General features: G+C 35.6%; 1 protein-coding gene across 5 annotated transcripts in view; it reads left to right on the top strand.

Moving 5' to 3' along the window:
• Positions 1–25,955, top strand: part of Rps6ka6 (ribosomal protein S6 kinase A6) — a 179,106-nt gene that overhangs the window by 91,014 nt on the left and 62,137 nt on the right. For 4 of the 5 annotated variants that reach the window (XM_042668594.1, XM_042668598.1, XM_042668595.1 and 1 more), the window contains 2 exons: positions 4,017–4,076; positions 25,683–25,799. In XM_042668594.1, coding sequence (XP_042524528.1) covers positions 4,017–4,076; positions 25,683–25,799 — 177 coding nt within the window. The remainder of the gene's footprint in view (positions 1–4,016; positions 4,077–25,682; positions 25,800–25,955) is intronic. The other variant, XM_042668597.1, reaches the window with a different exon arrangement.

The following is a 25,955-nucleotide window of genomic DNA, read 5'->3' as shown; positions in this document are numbered from 1 at the left end:
GGTTATAGTTACATGAGTAAGGTAATGAGTACATTTACTATCAAGCATTGTTATCTCCTCCTTTGTTTTTCCCCTACCATCCCTTCCCACCCCACCTCCCCAACTCCTCCCCCCACCACAAGTTGTAAAGTTCGTTTTCAACATAGTGTCTTGTACATCTCATTGTTACAATGGGTCAACCTATATCCTTATTTCAGCATTTTGTTATTTCCTTTCCCCTCTCCAAATTAGAAAAGTGTATAGACAAGTTGCAGAGCACCAGAATCAAATACAGTGAAAACAGGGGTCATACCATGGGGAGAACATACCAAAGAAACAAAAAAATCACATGGTACATTATAAGTACATTAAAAACAACAGCAAGAAAGATAAAACCACTTGTTTCTCTATCTGGGGGTTCATTTTGCTTATCATCATCTTACATGGTCATATTACATAGCTTTTGACCTTTTCTGCTTGTCCTAGACATACGCTAGTTATTTGCAAATAAGGGAAACCATGGGACCGAGGTTTCTTTTGGCCTGGCTTACTTCACTTAATATTTTTTCCAAGTCTTTCCATTTCCTAACAAATGAGACAGTGTCATTCTTTCTGATGGAGGCATAGAATTCCATTATGTATATATATATATACATATATATATATATATATAAAATTCTACATATATAGAGTATATATATATATATATATATATATACTCTATATATGTAGAATTTTTGTATATATAGAATACACACACACACACACACACACACACACACACACACACACACACACACACACACACACACACACACACACACACACACCAAATTCTTCCTCATGGTTTTAAGCTGCTCTGCCACTACAACCACACAGCTGGCTTTTTCCTGGTTGACTGGGTCTGGGCTAGCTTTGAACCATGATCCTCCTTGTCTCAATCTTCTGAGTAGCTACAATTACAGGACTGAGCTACCACTGCCATCTTAGTTTTTGTGCTTGTTGATAGATGTTCTTGCTTCACACTTGGGCATAGGTCTGGACCACAGTAGGCTTCCTATCATTGATGTAATGAAAAGCTTGTGCCATCATGTGTGTTTTCACTGTGACTATTTATTGAGTCCTTTTTGAGTCTCTGGGCTGGTTGAGAAATGCCATCCTTCCTATGTCATTCTTGCATTTCATTTAAGATGCTTGCATGTATGGATTGAGAAGGGGTCTCTTAAAATTTTTCTGACTGAGCTACCCCTGAACTGTTTCTCCCATTCTCAGCCTCCCATGTATCTAGGGTTACAGGTATAAGCCAGCAGCACCTGGCTGTATTTCCTTCCTTCCTTCCTTCCTTCCCTTCCTTCCCTTCCTTCCTTCCTCCCTTCCTTCCTCCCTCCCTCCCTCCCTCCCTCCCTCCCTCTCTCCCTCCCTCCCTCCCTCCCTCCCTTCCTTCCTTCCTTCCTTCCTTCCTTCCTTCCTTCCTTCCTTCCTTCCTTCCTTCCTTCCTTCCTTCCTTCCTTCCCTCCCTTCATCCCTGCTTTACCTACTTCTCTCCCTTCCTTCCCTCCCTCCCTTCCTGCTTTACCTTCTTCTCTCCTTTCCTTCCCTCCCTTCCTCCCTCCCTCCCTCCCTCCCTCTCCTCCCTTCCTCCCTCCCCCCTCTCTCTTTCTTCCTTTCTTTCTTTTTGTCAGTCATGGGACGTGAACTCTGGGCCTGAACACTGTCCCTCAGCCTTTTCATCTCAAGGCTAGCACTCTACCACTTGTGCCACTGTTCCTTTGCCATTTCCGGTTTTCTGAGTGGTTTATTGGAGATAAGAGTTTCATGTACTTTCCTGCCCGGGTTGGCTTTGAACTTCAATCCTTAGAAGCTCAGCCTCCTGAGTAGCTAGGATTACAGGCCTGAGCCACCAGCTCCCGGCTCTGGCTGTATTTCTTATAAGATGTTAATAACATGGATTTTGGACCATCATATAGTATTCCACATCCTTCTGACCCCTTGCTTATTTTTCAAATTTATTTCTTGATCAACCATTTGTATTAGGTATAGTATAATGTTTTGATTTATGTATACATTTGATAAAGATCAACTTAGGGTAATTACCACCTACAATTTTTATCATTTCTTCATGATGACTGTCTTGAAATTCTTCTAATTGTTTTAAGATAATAATACATTAATTATATTCATTCTTCTGTGCATAGACCACCAAAACCTATTTATCCTGTCTGTTAACTTTATACATTCACATCTCCTGTTCTCCTTTCCTTCCTATTCTCCCTAACTTCTGGTAAAACTAATTTACTTTCAACATCTATTAGATCAATGTTTTAAGGTTTAGATTCTACATTTAAGTGAGATTATTCAGTGCTTGTCTTCTGAGCCTGACTTGTTTAGCTTAATATAATGTTTTCCTGGTCCATCTGTTTTATTTCAGAAGAGATTTAATGATTCAATAGTATTCTATCATGTATATATACCAAATTTTTATTTATGTGTTCATCTGTTGGCAGACATTTAGGTTGATACCATATAGTGATTATCATAAAATATTACATCATGTTATATGATTGATAGCGTATTACCAATTGTGCTGCAGAATCATGGAGTCTGGTATTTTTTTAACAGGGTGATATTATTTTCTTTGGTTATGAATACAGTAGTAAAATTGCTGCTTCAAGTAGCAGTTGGTTTATTTTTACTCATTTTCACTTCACATTGTATGATTTCTGATGATCTGTCTTCAGCATTACTATATCTTCTTCCATCTGTAATTTCTTTATTGAGTCTTGTATTTTAATAGTCTATTTCTTTGCTGAGAGCTTTTTATCATTCCATTCAGGCATGTTTATTTCTTCTCCTAAATAGCATAGTTAGGATAGCTGTTTTAGTGTTTAACAGGTATTTGAACATTTGAGTACATTTGGAATTGGTAACACTTTTTTCTTGCTTTTTTCAGCAAGCATTCTACCTTGTTTGGTTGACTACAAAGTCATTTCTTTCCCTCTGGATAATGGTTCCAAAAAGTTAGTCTAGTTTTCAAAGTATTTGTACCAGTGTTCTGTATTTGCCTCTCAGCATGCATTCTAAGCCAGGGCTTAGTGTGAGTGTTGACCAATACTTTATATTGGACTTATTTGATTGTATTCCCTACGCATACAGTTTGTTGTTGAGACCATAAGTTACATTGATTCATACACAGAATTAGAAGATCTCCAATGAGCCATGGTAAAACTTTTTTCTAAACTAGCTCTTTTTTGCTTAATTTTCAAACAGTGATTGTCAGATGTTTTCTGTTAAGGGCAAAATAATAAATATTAGATATCTTGTAGACACAGTCTCTGTCTCAGGTACTCAACTCTGCTCTTCCAGTGTGAAAGCAGTCATAGATAATATGGAAACATGGTATTGCTAGTAAATTTTTTTGCAGAAATAGTCAGTAGACCAGATTCGGCCCATGCATGAGTCATAGTGTGTAAACCTTTGAGCTAAGTTCTCTAAACTTTTCCTTTTATTTCTAGTTGAAAAGTATGCATAATTATCTTCTTAGATTTGTATGTTGAATTAATTTTGTTTCCATGGCCACTTACTGCTTTCCCTTATAGTTTATTCTTTTGACTAGTGTCTTATGATTTTAAACAGAATCCTATGATGAGAGGAATTAAAAAACTGTATAACTATATAAAACCCGTCTTATCCTAATTTACTTTGACTATATGCAAGTTATGGTTTTATAGCTTTTCATATGATAAACATTTGGTTGAGGACAATCTTAATGAAAATACATAGTTCATATACTTAGTTTATGGTCATATGTTATAACAGAATTCTGAACAAAATTAAATGAAACATAAAGCTCTGGAGAAATCAAAGATTTCATGGAGAATCTGGGAATTATATTAATAGTGTTACTTGTCCAGTTGCCTTCTCTGTGGATTTATATTTTCTAGTAAGTATGGACCTTGTTAGGGAAATTCTTAGGGTTGTGTTTTGTTTGTTTTTATTACTATTATTTTGAACCTTAAGTTTTAAATATTTTTTTTCAGATAAATGGTAATAAAATGGTTGAAGAGCCAATGGAAGAAGGAGAAGCAGATTCTTGCCTGGTAAGCAATCGTGTTAATTTATTAAGTACCATTTTTAGCTTATAAGAAATTGGAATAATTGGAAAGAAGAAAAAGTATTGAAGGAATTTATTAAGGTAAATTAATGGTAAATAAGTGCAATTATAATAAATAAACTATTTCAAATTATAGGACAGATTTTTTAAGAATAAGACATATCTTTATTTTTTAATTTTATTTTATTGTAAAGATTCCAAACAGAGGGGTTACAGTTACATTGAGTAAGGTAATGAATACATTTCTTGTTGACAGATTTTTATGAGAGAATTTTTTTTGTCAGTTGCTGGGCTTGAACTCTGGGCCTCAGTGCTGTCTCTCAGCTCTTCAGCTCAAGGCTAGCGCTCTACCACTTGAGCCACAGCTCCACTTCTGGTTTTCTGAGTGGTTTATTGGAGATGAGAGTCTCATGGACTTTTCCTGCCCGGGCTGGCTTTGAACCACAATCCTTATGAGAGAAATTTTTATGTCTGAAGTTTTATTTGCTTATTTTTACAGTGCTGTAGATTAAACTTAAGAAGCCCCAAGTTCCTAGAAATGTTACACAAGCACTCTTAAGACTGAGCTGCATCTCCCGATCAGTACTGATGTGTTTTCATTGCTAGGGATCAAATGAGGCAAACATTCACAAGCTACTTCCCCAGCTTGTGAATTTGTAGATATATAATTGAAATATATGTTATATACCATGAAAGTCTTCTATTTGAAGTATAATAGATAACAAATTTTACTTTCTGGTATATGAGAAGTACTTAAAATGTAGAATCATGTACATTTAACTAAATATGATTATCTTCAAGGTAAAAAGAAGCTCTAACTTGGAAATAGTAAACTATAACAAAAACCCAAAATACTTTCAAACTCGTTTTCTGCTTCTAGTAGGACTAAATATAAAATATTTTAGGTTATAATTAGTGCTAAAAACATATAGATATTAGTTTATTCTATTCAGTTCTTTATACTAGACTCTCATTTTATAAGATTCTTAAAATTTTAAGGAAGCTCTGGCCAAGGTATACACATTTATGCCATGATTTTATGGTTGTTTTGTAGATAATCTCATAGGCTGTGTAGTTTTTAGTGAGGAGGAGCTTCAAAGATAGTATTCTGTCATTTTGACATTTTTCATTATATAGACTAGTCTACTGATATTTGGAGAGTTTGTCATTTATACTGTATGACAAAATTAGCAAGTAGTATAATCAAGATTGATGACACAGTGTGCATCCTGTTATGTTATTGCATATTATATAGACTCAAAGAAGTGGACAATATGGATAAAACCTATCTTGATTTCTCTTCCCTTTATGAAACTTATTCTTAAATGGACTTATCTCACATAAAAACCATCAGAAGGATTTAAATTAGCTTATCCAAACTCTGTTTTGAAATCTTATATGTAACTATCTCTGCAGATAGTGACTATGAAACAATATTTTTCAGTTCCAGTTGACAAGATGAGAAGTTTAGTTCACTTTTGCACTTGCAATTTACTTAAGACCAATTTAATTTTGAGTAAAATCAAATATAAATTTAGAATTTGATCTATATTTAATCAGAATATAGATCATAATTTGATCTAAAGATAGATCTATACATAAATATAAGAGGCATAGCTTGATAGTTTATTAGAGATAAGGAATATAAGGAACCACAAAAAGTTGAGTAGAGAAGAGTAACATATTCTAGCACTAATAAATCGAGAACATTATGCATGCATGAATGAATGGACATGTATATGTGAAGCAAACATAACCTCATAGACATAAATAATGATTGTTAGGTCTTTACCTTTTTAATTTTAATAGGAAAATGATCAGAAAATACAACTTTTAGTGGAAAGATATTAAAAAAAACACTGCTGGATGTTAATGTAAAGTTTTACTGTATCCAGTCAGTTTCAGTGTTTAGTAGTTGTAATCTAACACTTAAAACTGTATATTTGGTGTGTGATGGCTAAGGTACACTGTATCTGTAAAACTGTATGGGAGAGAAGAAACACTGTTTAAACGCTAAATTAATTATTTAAATAATATTTTAAAATGTTCTCATTTTAACAAGAATTTTTTGTTATGTGTATTCCAGTGTGACTCTTATAGTATTTTTTGTTACTGTTTTTTAATTTAAAATAATATAGTATTGTATTTAAAATAATGTAATATTGTACAGATTGTTGTAAGTTAGATACATAGATTTTTGTAAACATTTTAAAAAACTTTGGTACTAGAAAGGAACTCAAGGCTTCCTGCTTACTAGGCAAGTCTTTCACCATTTGAACAATATCCCTAGGTTTTCACTTTTAGTTTAGTTTTCAGATAGGTCTCAGGATAACTTTGACTACTCAGGCCTTAAACCAAGATCTCTGTCCATACCTCCTGAATAAACATATTATAGGCATTCACCTCCACACTTGGCCTTAGTGCTCTTTACATTTGAACTTTAGGCTCTGAGAATGTAACTCCACTGCAGAACATGTGCTTTCTCACACAAGAAACCCTAGATTTAATCCCCACAACCACAAAAAAATTGGACTTCATTTTGACTGAAGCTGATTTGCTATTGCCTGATTTAAATAACTAATCTAATCCAGAGAGAGAGAGACAGAGACAGAGAGAGACAGAGACAGAGAGAGACAGAGACAGAGAGAGAAAGAGAGACAGACAGAGAGAGACAGAGACAGAGAATATGTAGACATATTGACCATCAAAGATGGAATATGCTGCAATATGTAGGGAATATAAATTTTAATAAGTGTCATCATGAGTCATTTTCCATGTTTCAAGACAAACTGCATACTTAATACTTTGTCAAGAATTAAGTAATGGGTTACTGCCCCATTTGTTAGGAAATGGAAAGACTTGGAAAAATTTATATTAAGTGAAGAAAGCCAGGCCCAAAGAAACATAGGTCCCATGGTTTCCCTTATTTGCAGTAACTAGTATATGTCTAGGACAAGCAGAAAAGTTCAAAAGCTGTGTACATACGATCGTATAAGATGATGCGAAGTGAAATGAACCCAAGATAGGGACACACAAAGTTTTCTTTCTTGCTGCCGTTTTTAATGTGTGTATAATGTACTATGTAATTTTTATTTTTTTGTTTCTTTTTTATGTTCTTTTTTTTTGGGGGGGTCTGGTCATGGGCCTGAACCCTGGGCCTGGGAGCTAGCTGTCCCTCAGCTCTTCAGCTCAAGGCTAGCGCTCTACCACTTGAGCCACAGTACCACTTCTGGCTTTTTTCTTTTTGCTTATGTGGTGCTGAGGAATCGAACTCAGGGCCTCAGGCATGCAAGGCAAGCGCTGTACCACTGAGCTACCTTCCCAGCCCTCTTTTTTATGTTCTTCCCCCTTGTTATAACCCCTGTTTTCACTCTATTTGATTATGGTGCCTTGCATCTTATATATACATTTTTCTAGTTTGGGAAGGGGAAAGGAAATAACAAAATACTGAAATAAGGATACAGGTTGACCCATTGTAACAATGAGATGTACAAGCACTATGTTGAAAACGAACTTTACAACTTTGGGGGGTGAGGGGAGTAGTTGGGGAGGTGGAGAGGGAAGGGATGGTAGGGGAAAAACAAAGGAGGGGGTAACAATGCTTGATAGTAAATGTACTCATTACCTTACTCATGTAACTGTAAACCCTCTGTACTGTATCTTTACAATAAAAATATGTACTAAAGAAGTAACAGTCTAATGATAAAAAGATATTTGATATATTTCACTGCCCAGTGCCCTCTTTTTCTAACAATAACAGATTGGAAAAAAAGTATGTTGTCATTGTTGTCTTTAGTAAAAGGCTGATATAGTTACTGTCTTACATGTTGTCAAAAATAAACATAGCTGTTTTATATTTGGCAGCATATGATATATTTATGTTTACATTCAGAGCTTTATGGAATGCTTGTTATTTTCAGAAATAATATACATATTTTCAATAGTACAAATACTTCATAAATTTCAAAGAAGATTGTGTTAATTATTATATACTTTTTATCCTATTAATAGAATAAGGTCAGCAATGTTTTATAAATTAATTTCTATTTATATTACCAAGAAAATAAAATTTGCATTTAACTCAAAATATACAAAGAAACAAATCTAGTTTTCTGATATTTTAAGCCCCAAATTTCAGATTTTAAGTGCTTTTTTTTGACATCTCTTATAAGGACTATTTTAAAATTATTCTCTTGCAATAGCATTTTATTTAAATTGATGTAGATATTTAGGTACAGTGCCACCTTCTTGTGCAGTGAATTTTTCTTCCTGTATTTGAATTTCTGTAGTGATGGATATGTAGCCTTTATATATTTTGATATTTTAATTCTTTGCAGCATTGTGATTTACTTTTGCTATTTGTTCCTTTTAATTTTTTAAAAAATTGGAACCCTTATACTATAAATGTACAAAATTTTCAGATGAATAACTTGTTCAACTACAAATTGTTAGACAGTTATTATAAGGTGGATTTTATGCTGGACACTAAAGTTTGCAAAGATTATTACAAATAAATGTAATAATTTTAATTTTATAAATATGTTTTGGCTTTTAAATTTCTCAGTTCATTCACATTTAACAGATCTGAAATCTATGTAGCAAGTATTATTTATTGGAAATGAGGAAACCAAAGAGATGGCCCTTATAAGTACAATTAACTACTCCAACTGGGAATTAATTTTCTACTCTTCTTTGCATTCCAGACACAAAAATAGAATTTCATAAACCCAAATATTTTGTAATTAATTTCTAATATTTGTATTATTTTGATTATTTAGTTCAGCCTAGTGGCATTTTGACATTATTATTATTATTATTCATGGGGCTTGAACTCAGGGCCTGGGCATTGAGCTTTTTTACTTAAAGTGGGCACTCTACCACTTTGAGCCACAGTACCACTTCTAGTTTTCTGATGGTTAATTGGAGATAAGAGTCTCATGGACTTTCCTGCTAGGGCTAGCTTTCAAACCTTGATCCTCAGATCTCAAGCCTCCTGAGTAGCTAAGATTACAAGTGGAAGCCACTGGTTGATGTTATTGTTATTGTCAGTGTTAGTTTTCTTTCAATGTAAGCAGGTATTTGGCTTTAAGTGACCCTGTATTATTTTCTGCATTAGAAAGGTATAAAAAGCTGTTCTTCTTTGTTTCTACACATTTAAAAAATAGATCGACAAGTAAATGCTTCTTAAAATTTCAGAATGATCATTTTCCCCCCACCAAACAGGCCTATCTCTTCTCAAATAAAGCAAATGTTTGAACAGATGGATGTTACATTATTACATAAAACCCAACAGATTTGGGCTTTAAAAATCCCTCTTCTGTTTTCACTTGTTTTCTGTAAGTTAGCTCCATGAATTATTTGAAACTCTTGTTAGTGAGGTCTAGTATATCACTAATAGGTTATGATCAGAACTTTTTCTTTCTAATTTACAGGTGATTTCTTTTCTCTAAATAAATAAGTTGTTAAAGAAATGGTATTCAAATGTTTTTTTTTCTTTCATGCGATTGTTTCTAACACATTTATAAGATTATTTCTTTGTTGCTTTGTATGTCCTTCCCCCACGGTATAACCCCTGCTTTCACTGTATTTGATGTTATAATTTGTGGAGGGGAAGGGAAAAAAACAAATCATTTAAATATGGATACAGGTGGACCCATTGCAACAATGAGATGTACAAGTCGTTATGTCGAAAACGAACTTTACAACTTTGGTAGGAGGGAGGGAGAGGAGGGTTGGGTGAGGGGGTAGGGGGAGAATGGGATGGGAAGGGGAAACAAAGGAGGAGGCTACAATGCTTGATAAGAAATGTACTCATTTTCTTGCCCATGTAATTGTAACCCCTCTGTACATCATTTTCACAATAAAAAATAAAAAAAGAAATGGTACATTAGTATATTTGCCAGTTTATTTTATACTTAAAATTTGTATTAGTGTATTTTTACAAAGGGGTTTTACGTATTTCCATATGTCCACATACAGTACTTTTATCCAGTTTTTCCACACTATTACTCTTTTTCCTTCTCCTCTACCTATTTTAACAAGTTTTAGTAAATTTAACTATGCTACTTTTTATATATAAACCTAATATACTTGAGTATTTTTAACTCCCATCACCCCCCTTTCCTTTTCTTTCCCTTCTACTCATTCTCCCAAATGTGTATGTATCTATGTATATGGTATGTATCCATGTATATATGTCTGTGTGTCTGCATATCTATGTATATTATCTAGATTCTGCATATGAAAGAAAACGTGTAATATTTGTCTATCTAAAGGACTTATTTTACTTAATATGATATCCCATTTTTCCAGCAAGCTACATCATTTCAATTTTCTTTATGGCAGATAATAATTCATTGTAGATTGCTTCCATAGCTTGATTTTTGTTGATAATGTTGTAATAAACATGGTTGTGCAGGTGTCTCTATTGTATCCAGACATGTATCTCCACGAGTAGTATTTTTGAATTGTATGGGAGTTGCATTTTTCATTTTCTGAAGAATGCACATGCCAATTTCCATAGAGGCTGCACTACTAGTAAATTTCCACCAGCAATCACTGCATCCTTGCTGGTATTTTTTTTTGTTTGTGTTCTTGACAGTAGCCAGTCTACTGGTGTAGCTTGATTGTGTGTGTGTGTTGCACACACGTGCACACATGTGTACATGCACGCGCACGTGTGCATCAGTCTGCCAGTTTTGGGGCTTGAACTCAGGACCTGGGTATTGTCCTTGAACTTTTTTGCTCAAGGATAACACTGTATTACTTGAACCATAGCTCTACATTCTGCTTTTTGCTGGTTTATTGGAGATAAGACTCTCACAATCTTCCCTCCCCTCGCTGGTTGCCAACCATGGTCCTCAGATCATTGTTATTAGCCTCCTGAGTATTACAGGCATGAGCCACCAGTGCCTGGCTTCTTAGTACAATTTGGATTTGTATTTCCTTTATCTATAAAGATGATAAATATTTCCTCATGTATTTATTGGTCATCTGTGTTTCTTTTAACAGCTGTCTATTCAACTCCTGTAACTGTTTATTAGATGGATTGTTCTTTTCATATTTAATTTTTGAGATCTATATATTTTCCCTTCTTATAGGTTCTCTTTATATCATAGTAACTGTTTTCTTTGCTGTGCAGACACTTTTTGATTTGATGGAATCCCACTTATCAGTTCTTCCTCTTCATGAGTTATTTCTAATGTTCTTCCTGTAGTGTTCCTATAGTAATTTTAGAGTTTCAGATTGTTTTATTTCCCCTATGCCTTCCTGTAGTAATTTCAGAGTTTCAGTTCTTACATTAAAGTCTCTGATCTGTTTGGAATTGGTTTTTACCAGAAGAGGAGAGACAGGGATTTAGTTTGAGTGTTCTGCATGCAAATGCTTAGTTTTTGCAGTACCATTTGTTGAAGAGGCTGTTTTTTTTTCTCCAGTGTGTTTATAACACCTTTGTCATAATCATCTGGTTGTAGCTGTATGTTCTTATTTCTGAGTCATCTCTTCTATTCCATTGGTCTTCATACTTGTTTTTGTTTCAGCAGTATACTGTTTAATTATAGCTCTGTAGTATAGCTTGAAGTCAATTATTGTGATCCCTCTAGCATTGATCCTTTTGCTCAGGATTGTTTTGGCTATTTGGGATTTAATACAAAATTTAATATTGTTTTTTTCTTTATTTTTGGAATAATATCTGAAATTTTGATTCAGATTGTATTGAATCTGTATTTTACTTTCACTCGTATATCCATTTTCACAATATTGATTCTGTTGGTATATGAACATAGGAGGATATTCCATGTTCTTATGTGTTTTAAATTTTCTTTCTTCAGTTTTTTATACTTCTCACTGTATAGCTCTTTTATTTACTTAGTTAAAATTATTCCTAGCTGGGCACTGGTAGCTTACACTTGTAATCCTAGCTACTTAGGAGGCTGAGCTCTTGGGATCATGGTTCAAAGCCCCAGGGCACCTAAGTCCATGAGACTCTTATTAACCACCAAAAAAATAGAAGTGGCGCTGTGGCTCAAAGTAGCAGAGTGCTATCTTTGAGAAGAAAAGATCAAGAACAGCACTCATGCCCTAAGTTCAAGCCCCACAACCAATATATATATATATATTCCTAAGTATTTTAAGGCTATTTTTCTGATTTCTTTCTTGGCCTGTTTGTTGTTGATATATAAACCGGCTACTGATATTTGTATTTTGTTCATATGCTCTGCTTTGCTGAAAGTGTTGTAAGGAGATCAATAGTATATTTGGTTGTTTTGTACTTGTGTATCAGTGCATTTTTCTAATGTTTTACATCATTGTGCTACCTCCTCTCCTGGTATAAAAACAATTATAAAGTATAAAAGTCAAAACATAGTATCTTGGTTATGGTTGAACTTTTATAATTTTCCTAAATGTCAGCAATTATTTTGAGGTTGGGGAAAAACCTAAGTTTTACTGTTTTTCCAGTCTCAGCTTTGTCAATTAATGTGGAAAGTATAGTGGCTCAAAAGTTATTTAACTTTTCTTTCTTAGCAGCACCTTTTTTTCACAGATAGACTAAGGTACTATTTCTATAATAGCTAGAACCATCCTAACAAAGTACCACAAATGGCATGATCTAAAGATCAGAAACATTTTCTTACAGTTCTGGGTCTCTTTAAGTTAGAGATCAAGGTATAAGCAGGATTAGATTTTGTGAGGCCTTGCTCCTTGGCTGTAGATAAATAACTCTTTTCTATTTGTGCCTTCACCTGATTTTTCCTCTGTGAATATGTCTTCTAAATTTCCTCTTCTCACCAGGATTATGGCCTACCGTTAAGATCTCCTTTTACATTAATTGCCTGTTTAAAAGCTGATGATAATAATAATAATAATAATAGTAGTATTATATACTGGGTGTTAGAGTTTTAACAAATTTTGAGAGTATTTGATAACAGTTGTAAGGTTTTGTTTCTTTAAAGGAAAGATACAATATTTCTGACTTTTATATCCTCAGTACATGGCATAAAATACTGCTTAATGAATATTGTTGATAACTTTAGTGTGTGAATAAGTAAGACAAGTTCATATATAAGAAATTCTGATATTGAATCATAACTTTATTATATCAGGATAGAACATTTTTAGGGTGATTTAGGAAGAAACAAATATATCACTGATATACTATTGTTACTCTCAAGATTTTATAATGGTACAGAAACCTTAAGAAATTGAAGCATAGAAAGAATTTCAGATGGCAAAAAAATTTTAAATACATAATGGTAAATACTAATGAATAGTCTTTGGAAGGTTGAGAAATATTAGGCAATCAAGAAAAATGGGGCGGGGAACTGATGAAATAAAAGAGACTAATGTAGGAAATGATGACATATAAGGGGTTTGGCTATAATTACACTAAGAAATACCTAAGATCATACATATGATACATTAGTTTCAAGATCATAACATGATAAATTAGCTCTAAGAAGCTAAACACAGAAATATGTGTGCATATATTGTATTTAGTTCTGTTTGTCTATATAACTACTTATTTTAGATATATTGTTTTCAATCCCTGTGTGTGCATTAGAATAAACCGTGGGAATTAAAAAATGCAAATGTTTCAGCCCCAACTGAGTTCTATTGAACTGTAGCCTCTGAAAGTAAGATCCAAACAAGTATATTAAGTGGTATTTCCCCTACAAGTGGTTCTTATGTGAAGCCAGAGCATTATGGACAATTATCCACTTAAAGGCAAATGAACCATAATTTAGTAATCGAATATGTAGTTGTTTTTTGCTCAGGTGGATACGTCTTTATTTAAAGAGGAAATTTCTGAAGTTTTAAATTAATGTTAGTGTTACAAAAGTACAGATATTTGGTTATATCCTACATTTGTGATGAATATAATACCAATCATGAACAGTCTAAATAAAAGGTTTATATTCCTCATACTTTAAGGAAACCTTACTTATTTTGTTGAATTTAGAAGTACTGTTATCATAAAGTTATAGTCCAAATTAACACAATTCCATTAGCCAGAATGGACCTCCTGTTTTTCTATTTATTTTATGTGTTAAAAATAAATTACTACAGCCGGGCGCCAGTGGCTCACGCCTGTAATACTAGTTACTCAGGAGGCTGAGATCTGAGGATCGCCGTTCAAAGCCAGCACAGGCAGGAAAGTCCGTGAAACTCTTATTTCCAATAAACCACCAGAAAACCGGAAGTGGTGCTGTAGCTCAAGTGGTAGAGTGTTAGCTTTGAGCTGAAGAGCTGAGGGACAGTGCTCAGTCCCAGAGTTCAAGCCCCACGCATGACAAAAATAAATAAATTACTGTTTTGTAAAAAATGTATTTAAAATAATTTTGATGTTTCATTGGCTAACATTACTTCAAAATATTATATATATATATATATATATATGTACATATATATATATATATTTGGTGATCAGTGATTATTGTAGTTAACCAAGTGAACATACCAGTTATCTCACAGTTACCTTTTTTTTTATGTGTTTGGTTAAGATCTAACTTTCTTTTTCTTGAATTTATTAAATAACTTTTTATTGTGAAAATACTGTACAAAAGGGTTATAGTTATGTATGAGTAAAGGTAATGAGTACATTTCTTATCCAGCATTGTTGGTTCCTCTTTTGTTTTCCCTTACCATCCCTTCTCTCCCACCTCCTCAACTACATTCCTTCCCCTCCCTACACCTAAATTGTAAAGTTCGTTTTTCCACATAGCATCTGGTATATCTCATTGTTGCAATGGGTCAACCTGTATCCCTATTAAACAATTTATTGTTTTAATTCCCCTCCCGAAATTATACCAACATCAAATACAGTAAAAAAAAGGGGGTTATACCATGGGGGAGGGACATGCAATGCAACAAAAAAATCCACGTGGTACCTTATAAATACATTAGAAACAATAGAAAGAAAGACAAAACCACTTGTGTCCATATATTGGGATTTATTTTGCTTAACATCATCTTGTCTGACCGTTTTGGCTTGTCCCAGACATATACTAGTGATTGCAAATAAGAGAAACCGTGGGACCTATGTTTCTTTGAGCTTGGCTTACTTCACTAATATAATTTTTTCCAAGTCTTTCCATTTCCTAACAAATGGGGCAATGCCATTCTTTCTAATAGAGGCATAGAATTCCATGTGTGTGTGTGTGTGTGTGTGTGTAACACATTTTCTTGATCCATTTATCTACTGAGGGGCATCTGGGTTGGTTCCATATCTTAGCTATGATAAATAATGCTGTGATAAACATGGTTGTGCTGGTAGCTTTGGTATGACCTTGTTTGTGATCGTTTGAGTAAATGCCCAAATGTGGGATTACTGGGTTATAGGGGAGTTATATGTGGAGTTTTTTGACAAAACTCCATAATGCTTTCCAGAGTGGTTGAACAAGTTTACATTCCCACCAACAATGGAGTAGGGTACCCTTTTGGCCACATCCCCTACAGCATCTGTTGTTACTAGATTTCTTGATTATAGCCATTCTAGCTGAGGTGAGGTGGAATCTCAGTGTTGTCTTGAGTTGCATTTCTTTTATGGCTAGAGATGTTGAGCATTTATTCATGTGTCTGTTGGCCATTCTTATTTCCTCTTCAGAGAAGTTTCTCTTTAAGTCTTTAGCCCACTTATTTATCAAGCAGTTGTTTCTTTCAAGATTTGTTGTTGAGGGATTTAATTTTTTGAGCTCCAAGTATATTTTAGATATTAGACCCTTGTCCATTGTATGGCTAGTGAAGATCTTCTCCCAATCCATGGGCTTTCTATTGATCTTGCTAGCTATGTCCTTTGCCATGCAGATACTCTGCAATAACATGCAATCCCATTTGTCCAAACTTTCTTTGATTTGTTGTGTTTCTGGGTCTCCATTAAGAAAATTTCAGCCTGTGCCAAGGAGACCTAGGGTTTCTCCTATTCCTTCTTGTAATGTTCTCAGGGTGTCTGCGTTGACTCCAAGGTATTTGATCCATTTGGAGTTGATTCTGGTCCAGGGTTATATATACAGATCTAGGTTTAGTTTTCTACAGGTGATTAATTAATTTTGCCAGCACCATTTACTGAAGAGGCTATCTTTCTACCATTCTATTTTTTTAGCTCCCTTATCAAAGATTAGGTGGCTGTAGGTCTGTGGGTTTATTTCTGGGTTTTCAATTCTACTCCATTGGTCCTGAGATCACTTCTTGTGGCAGTACCAAGCTGTTTTGATTACTATGGCTTTGTAGTAGAGTTTGAAATTTGGTATTGATATTCCTCCAGCACTGTTCTGTTAAGGATCATTTTTGCTATTCGGGGTCTTTTATTGTTGCATATGAATTCTATTTCCTTGAAGAATGAGGTTGGAATATTGATAGGTATCACATTGAATTTGTAGATAGCCTTGGGAAATATTGCCATTTTCACGATGTTGATCCTTCCAATCCAGGAGCATGGGAGGTTTTTCTACTTTCTAAGTCCTGTTTTGATTTTCTTTTTCAGGTTTTTAAAGTTTTCATCATAGAGGACCTTTACTGTTTTGGTTAAGTTAATTCCTAGGTATTTTATTTTTTGTGGGGCTCTCAGGAATAGAGTTGCTTTCCTGATTTCAGCCTTGCTATCCTCATTGTTGACATACAGAAAAGCCATTGACTTTTGAGGGTTGATTTTATAACTTGTTATTTTACCAAAGTTTTGAATCAGCTTGAGTAATGTGGGAAAGGAGTCCGTGGGATTCTTTAAATACAAGATCATGTCATCTGCAAAGAGGGAGAGTTTTACTTCATCTTTCCCTATTTGGATCCCCTTTATGTTTGCATCTTGTCTTATTGCTGTAGCTAGGCATTCTAATACTAGATTAGAGAGCAGTGGAGATAGTGTGTTGGGTCTTCGTCCGTCCCACGAAAGATGGACGGGGTCCGAGGAAAGGTAAGTGCGGCGCTCGCCCGTTCCCTAGCCTCCCTCAGCCCAGGAGACAATCAGACACAGCGGGGAGCCAAATCCAGCAGGTAGAAAAACTCGTTTATTAACAGAGAGCAGCCCCTTTTAAAGACAACAAGGGTGGGTGGTATGGTAAGGGAGGAAGAGGAACCAATCACTGTCAAGGTCACACCCTATCATTCACCTGAGCCCTCACGGGCTGGTTAGGCACTGATCAGAAGATCAATTGGGGTCTGCCCACTCAACCCCTCCCAGAGCCATCTTGGCTGGCCATGTGCTCTCCAGTAAATTAGGCTCTGCCCACTCAACCCCCTCCCAGCGCCATCTTTGCTGCCCATGTGCTCCACAATAGTGTACATCCTTGTCTCGTTCCTGGGTTTGTAGGTTTGCTGGCTGTAGGTTTGTCATGTAGAGCCTTTATTGTATTGAGGAATGTTCCATGGAATCCTAGTTTTTCCAGAACCTTCATCACAAAGTGGTGTTGGATCTTAGCAAATGCTTTTCCTGCATCTACTGAGATAACCATGTGGTTCTTATCCTTGCTCTTGTTGATGTGATGAATTATATTAATTGATTTGCGTATATTGAACCAGCTTTGTATCCCTGAAATGAATCCTGTTTGATTGTTTTTTATGATTTTCTGGATGAATTGTTGAGGTGATTAGCCAAAAATTTGTTTTCCATTGATATTTATCAAAGAAATGGGTCTATAGTTCTCTTTCTTGATGAGTCCCTGCCTGGTTTTGGGATGAGTGTTATGATGGCTTCATAGAAATAGTTCCATAGTGAACTTTCTCTTTCAATTTCATTGAGGATTTGGAGGAGTATTGGTGTGAGTTCTGCTTTGAAGGCCTTGTAGAATTCTGCTGTAAATCCATGCGGTCCTGGGCCTTTCTTAGATGGGAGGTCTCTTATTACTGTTTCTATTTCAGTGTTTGATATGAGCCTGTTCAGTTGGTTTAACTCATCTTGGTTTAGTTTTGGCATGTTGATATTTGCTAGGAAATCATCTGTTTCTTTTAGATTCTCAAACTTATTCGCATAAAGGTTTGAGAAGTATTCCCTTATAGTGTTCCGAATCTTGATTGTTTCTGTGGTGATGTTTCCATTCTCATCTCTGAGTTGTTTATTTGGGTGTGTTCACTTCTTTTTCTGATAATATTTGCTAAGTGTCAATTTTTTTTGCTGACCCAGCTCTTTGTTTTGTTGATTCTTTCTATGGTTTTTGTGGATTTTAATTTTTTAAATTCTGATTTAATTTTAATTATTTCTTTCTGTCTACTGGATTGGGGTTTATCTTGCTGCTCTTTTTCAGGAGGTTCAAGGAGGTTCAGATGTCTCATTAAATTGTTGGTTTCAGATCTCTCCAATTTGTTGATGTAGGAACTCAGAGCTATAAACTTGCCTCTGAGTATTGGCTTTGCTGTGTCCCAGAGGAGCTGGTAATTTGTGTGTTCATTTTTGTTGAATATCATGAGCATTTGAATTTCCTTTTTAATCTCTTCCATGATTCAACAGTGTGTTGTTCAGCCTCCTCCTGTTACAGGATTTTTTTTTGGTTGCTTTTGGTGCTGAGTTCTAATTTTATTCCCTTGTGGTCTGAGAGAATGCAGCACATACCTTCAGTATTTCTGAATTGGGACGTTTGCTTTGTGACCTAAAATGTGGTCTAATTTGGATAATGTTCTGTGTGTTCCTGAGGAAAACTTGTATTCTTACGTTGCTGGGTGAAATATTTGGTAGATTTCTGTTAAATCTAGTTGATCTATGCAGTTGTTTAGATCTGCGGTTTCCCTGTTGAGTTTTTGCCGAGTAGATCTATGTAATGGGGATAGGAGTGTGTTAAAGTCCACGACAATTAATGTCTTTGAAGGGAAAGTAGTGTTTCTTGTATAAATTTGGGTGCTCCGTTGTTTGGTGAATAGATATTTAGAATTGTAATAGCCTCCTGAAGGAGAGATCCCTTAATTAGTTTGTAGCAACCTTCTTTATATCTACTCACTAATTTTAATTTGAAGTCTATTTTATCTGATATTAGAATTGCAACTCCTGCCTTTTTATGGGGGCCATTTGCTTAGTATATTTTATTCCAGCCTTTCACTTTCAAAATGTGTTTTTATGGGCAAGTTGTGACTCCTGAAGGCAGCAGATAGAAGAATCTTCCTTTTTAATCCAACTAGACAGTCTATGTCACTTATTTGGACAACTTAGTTCATTAATGTTGAGTGTTATGACTGAGAGGTGTTTGGTACTTCCTGCCATGTTATCCACCTTCTTGGGGGCTGTGACAAGTGGGTTCATCCTATGGTTGTTGGATTCTCAGTTTGGGTGTAGCTTCTTGACCTTTATCGTATTCTTGTTGGTTTTCTATGTGTAGGATATCGTTAAGTATCTTTTGTAAGGCTGGTTTGTTGAAGATATATTGTTTCAGTTTTTCTTTGCTAAGGTTGTTATTTGACCTTCAGTTATGAAGGAGAGTTTAGCTGTGTACAGTATTCTTGGTTGATAATTGTTTGTCTTTAGGACATGACATACATCATTCCAGGCTCTTCTTGTTTTAATTGTCTCTGCTGTGAAATCTGAGGTTATTCTCATTGGTTTCCCTTTATAGGTGATTGATGTTTTCTCCTTGACAGCTTTAAGGATTCTTTTCCTTGGTCTGAATTGATCCTGTTCGGATTATAATGTGATGGTGGGATGTCCTGTTGGTCTGGTATATTTGGAGTTCTAAAAGCCTCTCGTATCTTAATGGGCCTATCTTTTTTCATGTTTGGAAGTTCTCTGCTAGGATCCTGTTAAATAAATTTCCTAGACAATTAACTTCTGTCACTAGGTGCTCTTTTAAACCCATTATACTCAGATTAGGCTTTCTGATGGTGTCTTCCAAATGTTGAATTGATCTATCATATTTCTTAGATTTGTCTTGGATAGTTGTATGTTCTTTATAATATCTAGGCTGTCTTTAATCCTCGAGATTCGATCTTCTGCATTGTCTAACCTACTGTCAAGACTTTATACTTTGTTTTTTATTTCTTTTCCTTCTAATTGGTTGCCTTTGATGGCTCTAAGTTCTTTGTTGGAGCTTTGTTTTAGATCTTGTATGAACTTCTTTCCTTCCTTAATTTGGTGTTCAGTTTTTATTCTGAAACCACTTAGTTGATTGGTTATGGTTTCCTTGGACTCCCATTCCTTCTGTCAGGCTCCATTCAACATTCCCTTTGTGGTCTCCCTGGATTCCTTCAGCTCTCTGTTTATTTATTCCATGAATGCCTCTATTGATCTTTTTATCATCCTACTCACAAAATCCCTGTATTACTCTTTGATTAGCTTCCTCATGCTCACGCAATTCCTATATTTCTCTTTGACTGTTCTCAGCCTGCTCAGGCAATTCCTATAATTTACTATGACTGTTCTCAGTCTGGTCACGCAGTTCCTGTATTTCTCTTTGAATGTTCTTAGCCTGCTCATGCAATTCCTGTTTTTTTCTTTGACTTTTCTCAGCCTGCTCATGCAATTCCTGTATTAATCTTTGAGTAGCTTCCTCATACTGACAAGATTCCAGTATTAATTTTTGTTTAGCTTCATCATGCTCTTAAGGCTTTGCCTCAAGCTCACACTGAGTCCTTTCCAGGTTTTCAGTCTTTTCATTCACCATGTTTCCAGTAGTGTTTGTAGAGCTTTTTGGGAACTCTCCTCTCGATTATTCATTAACTATTCTGTTATGTGATTATTCTGAATGGAGTTGAGATACCCGGACTTGCCATTTTTCTTGTGTTGCTCCAGCTTGTTCTGCCCATTTGGTGTGAAAATAACACCAATTTTGTGCTAGAACCCCATTTTAAGGCAAGCATCATCCAGAGTCCTGTAGTTGCACAGTCAAAATGGCTGTAGATACAATCAAGTTCAACAGATACAACCTATTCAATATCAAACAACTATGGATTTATGGGCTAAGAATATCAAAGTGGGATTCATCAGAAATTATTAGGTTTTGTGAGAATTGTGGTGAAAAATAGGATTAGAGAGATGTGGAGAGGTAAAAGGAGAGTGAATTTAACCAAGTCCTAATCTCAGAGAGGGAAATGGATAGGATAGAATGATAGGAGAGAGATAAAAATACAAGAAAAAATGGAAAAACAAAAATTTAAATTAAAAAAATGAAACACTTAAAAATTATGTTAGTATAAAGAAATGATATTGAGAAAAGAAAAGTTTAGGATGAGAGGAGGAGAAAGATAAAAAGAAAAAATGAAAAAGTAAATAAAAATTTTTAAATTAAAAATTATATAGGCATAAAGAAATAATACTACTATTAAAATAGTTAAGCTTAAGAGGTTGTGAATTTAGTAATAACTGTCTGGATTAAGTATGTACACAATGAAGGACAAGATCTAATAACTGATGATGGGTATTTATCTGGGGATGTGCAGAACAGCAATTATGTCATGCAAAAAGAAAAAAAATGACTAAATGACCAAGTGGTCAAAAGAAATTTAAAAACAAAAAGAACACACACACACACATACACACCTAAAATAAAAATTATAAAAGAAAAATATAATAGAAAACAATTAAAAATGTCAAAATGGTAGAAAAAGCGTTGTTTGATTTTTTTTTTTTTTTTGTAGAGGGTGGGGGCTGGGGCGGGGGAAGATCTTGTATCTCCCTTGTGTCCATATCCAGTCTGTTGGTGGAGTCTGGTCTGCTTGTGGTATTTGTTTTCCTGTGGCTTGATTGGTTTCTTAATTCACTTTGTTTTAGCAGGCCACCAGCTCTGACTTACCCAGGACTTTGTGATCCTCCTCCCAGGCTAGTTCAGTGGGAGGAAGATCTGCTTTGAGGATCACAAAGGAGGGAGATAGCTGTTTCCTCAAGTTTGCAGATGCTGTGATGAGGCTAGGTTCTGAGTAGGGTTGAAGCCTAGCAGCAGTCAGTAGCTTTTCCCTGAGGGGCTAGCTCTTGAGACACTCACAGATCCCAGCCTGGAGCCATTCTCAGGGTCTGTGTTTACCGAGTTTCAATTGTTTGTCAAGGCTAGTGGGGAGGGGCAGCCTCTGGCTCTGTTTACCCAGTGAAGAAAGTCTCTCCTCTGGGGGCAGAGCTATCACTGCCTGGGTAGTGTGTCTTTACCCTGGGTGGAGTTGAGCCTGGAAAGTCAGGTCATGTTCCTGTGACCTGTTGAATGGCTCCTCTTGTTTTCTTCTAAGGCCTAAGTTGGACAAGTTTCTTGGCCTGGCCTTTGTCAGTATCAAAGATGGAGATCTTTTCCGGTGGTGGGAGTGGGGCTTCCTTCCCACCTCTGCTTCTTGAGAAGGAGTGAGAATGTCAGGGTTCTACTCACGCCAGACTCTTGGTTCCTGTGCTGTCCCTGGTCTGCGATTACCAGGATGAAGATTTCTTCTCCTTGTCAGTTCTTGCTTGTGGTGTGTAGAATCCACTCCCATGTAGCACCTGGAGACTTTGTCCTAGACTCTCTCTGTTGCTATGGCTGCTGCGGCCACCACTGTTGCAGTCATGGCTACCGGCAAGTGCTCAGATTTGTCTCCTTGACCGAGCTGCCTCGATTTTTCCTCTCTGGCCAAACTCTCTGTTCTGTAATTGCACACTTGGTGTGATTCTCTAGCTAGGACTGTTCACTGGAACACTAAAACTGCTTTCTATGCGAGAACTTGTTTAGCCTCCACCTTCTCCTCTGCCATCTTCCACTGGACCCCTTTGTTTTTTAAAGTATGCCTTCTTTCTCCTTTTATAAAATTTATGGGATTTCTTTGGTTTTCTACTCCCATGAGATCAAACAAATATTATACTAGGCATTGGAAATACAGAGATGAATGTGGTTAATACCTCCGTCCAATAAACTTACAGGCCAGTGAGAATGATAAAGTTGTTAGGTCATAGTGTAACAGTTTGTGGTGGCTATGTATTAGGAAGTATAGTCTTTCTCATCTAGCTGCATTTTCCTGTTAGCTGCTTTCCAGCTGCTTTTTAGCCACTCGTAGCTACCACAATTGTAGGCTTGTATGGATCTTAATAAAGAGAAGAAGGAACATTGGACAAACAGTTTAATTTGTACAGTTTTCTTAAGAGTGGTGAAAGTAATTAAGAGTGGTTTTTCTTCTCAATACTTTATAAAACATGAATGTCATTATAATTCATGCTTATAATAATGATCTTAAGCTGGGCACCAGTGGCTCAAGCCTGTAATCCTAGCTACTCAGGAGGCTGAGATCTGGGCAGAAAAGTCCGTGAGACTCTGATCTCCAATAAACCACTAGAAAACTGGAAGTGGCGCTGTACCTCAAGAGGTAGAGTGGTCACCTTGAGCTGAAGAGTAGGGACAGTGCCCAGGCCTAGAATTCAAGCCCCATGACCAACAACAACAAAAAATGATCTTATTCAAGGTATGAACTTGAAGGGCCTTCTTAACCATCAATAAATAATGTTTTGGGTCCAATATGAAGTCATAGGTATAGAGGAAGACCTTAGAGCCCCATTTACCAAAGCCTGTTTGTCATGTGAGAGAGTTGAAGTAGAAAGTTGTTTGTGATTTGGTCAAGGCTGCATGGCAGAGCAAGGAACAAAACTTAAAAAGTTTGCTGACTTTTCCTCTTTCCCACAGGACAGAAATTCACTTAGTCATTAATTGATTACAATATACATTATTTTTTGATACATATTTTTGAAATACGTATATGTCATATACATGAAAATATGTCACGAATATAATTCTAGAACATGTGCAATGAATGTACATGTACTTTTTTTTAAGTTCTTGATTTTTTTGTAATATGGAGACTTTTTTTTTTTTTTTGGGTCCAGTCGTGGGGCCTGAACTCTGGGCCTGGGCGCTGTCCCTCAGCTCTTCAGCTCAAGGCTAGCGCTCTACCACTTGAGCCACAGCGCCACTTCCGGCTTTTTCCTTTTTGCTTATGTGGTGCTGAGGAATCGAACCCAGGGCCTCAGGCATGCAAGGCAAGCGCTCTACCACTGAGCCAACTTCCCAGCCCGGAGACTTTTTTTAACTCAGTGCCTTGTGCTCAATAGTCAGGCACTCTACCAGTTGAGCCATGCCTCAATCCCTTTTTGCTTTTAGTTATTTTTCAGATAAGTTTTTGCACTTTTTGCCTATTTAGTTCTTTGGACTATGATCATCCATCTACTTACACCTCCAATGCAACCGGAATCACAGGTCATTTTTTTTCCCTCTGGCCTCTAACTTATAGTTCTCAGCAGATTTATTTTTAAGAAATGATTTATAGTTCAGGCATGATGTCTCACACCTGTAATCTCAGCTACATTAGAGATAGAGATTAGGAAGATCACGTTCAGAGATCAGCCTAGGCAAAAAGCCAGGTCCTATATCAACAAACAAGCTGGGCATGGTGTACCTCTGTATTCCCAGCTGCCTGGCGGGCCTAAGTAGGGAGATTAAGTCTCAAGTCTAGCCCAGACAATAACTAAAATCAACTGGAAAATACCTAAAACAAACAGGGCTGTCACATGGGTTCAAGTGGCAGGGTGCTTGCCTAATAAACATAAGGCCCTCAGTTTAAACCTGCGTACCACTGAAAAGAAAACATGTATAAATCACAGACTACTTAAAACTATCTGGTGATATATCATTTTGATATATAAGAAAAATGAATCACATGCTTTCATAATTAATTATTAATTTATTTAGTAGTGGATCCTATTACCTAAAATTAACCTTCCTCTACCTTCAGAATTCTTGAGAATTCTGACCACCTATGTCACATTTTCATTATTTTAGTTACCATGAAGCCTACCTTATTTGGAACTATAATCTTGTCCACTTTGGCCACAACTATAATTTATTTATCAATTATTTGAAGGATCAGTAAAAATCTTAACATCCAGAACAGAATTGATATGGTGTAATGGAAAGCTATGAAGATTTGTAGACATTGTGATTAACTAGCCGTGTGAACAATTTTTTCATTAAATAGTATAGTCAAAGTGTAGTATAAGATATTCTATTATAATGCTCTGTATTTGGTGATATGCAATGCACCTGAGATTTTTTTATCCTAGATACTGCGCTTTTTTCTCAATGGATCAAAATTACAACTCACTTAAGTGTAGTCATCATAGCTGAATGCAGCCCTGTATCAAGGAGCACAAATACCCCAAGTGTGGTTTCCTTTTTACCTGACCTAGAAAGTAGGAAGCTGGAATATGACTTAAATTTACATTTTCAGTAAAAGGGGTCATGGTCTGGAAACATTTTTTAGGCCCCAAATTTTAACTACGCCATTTTCCTTTATATGTGGTTAACTGTATATTTAATTGTTTAAAAGTATATTGTAAATACCATTTAAAAGACTTTGAGGTTTACAATTTTTTTCATGCCCTATAATACACAAGGTTGTATCTTGATTTCCTTATAAATCAGACTTTAGTGAGTGACTTGAGATGGCCATTAATACTTCCATTTTATTGTTACCTAATTAGAAAGTTGAAGCATAAATTTTACTTCATATACCTCAATTGACAAGTAATTATATAGTAGGGAAACTGGTGATGGTGCTTTATGTGTATGTTGTTTAAAAACTATGTTTGACTGAAGGAGTAGAGTATTATATAATCTCTAATTTTGAATGAAACTAATTATAAGATAAAGGAATTACATTTAAGTATTGTTTGTGTTTTTTACAGGATGAAGGTGTTGTTAAAGAAATCCCTATTACAAATCACGTAAAAGAAGGATATGAGAAAGCAGATCCTGCACAGTTTGAGTTGCTCAAAGTTCTTGGTCAGGGATCATTTGGAAAGGTAATAAATACTTTTTATACATTTTTTATTTTGAATATTATTTTTATGTGTATATGTAGTTTTATATATACAGACATAGAAATCTGATACATGAAATTCATTTCTAAATTTATCAAATGATGTCTAAAAAATTGACTTTTATTACTGTTATTCTTT

Source organism: Dipodomys spectabilis, unplaced genomic scaffold, assembly GCF_019054845.1.
Source record: "Dipodomys spectabilis isolate Male_0828 unplaced genomic scaffold, ASM1905484v1 ptg000459l, whole genome shotgun sequence".
NCBI lineage: Eukaryota > Metazoa > Chordata > Mammalia > Rodentia > Heteromyidae > Dipodomys > Dipodomys spectabilis.
The sequence above is the reverse complement of the archived record's forward strand: the minus strand, read 5'-3'. Positions and strand labels throughout refer to the sequence as shown.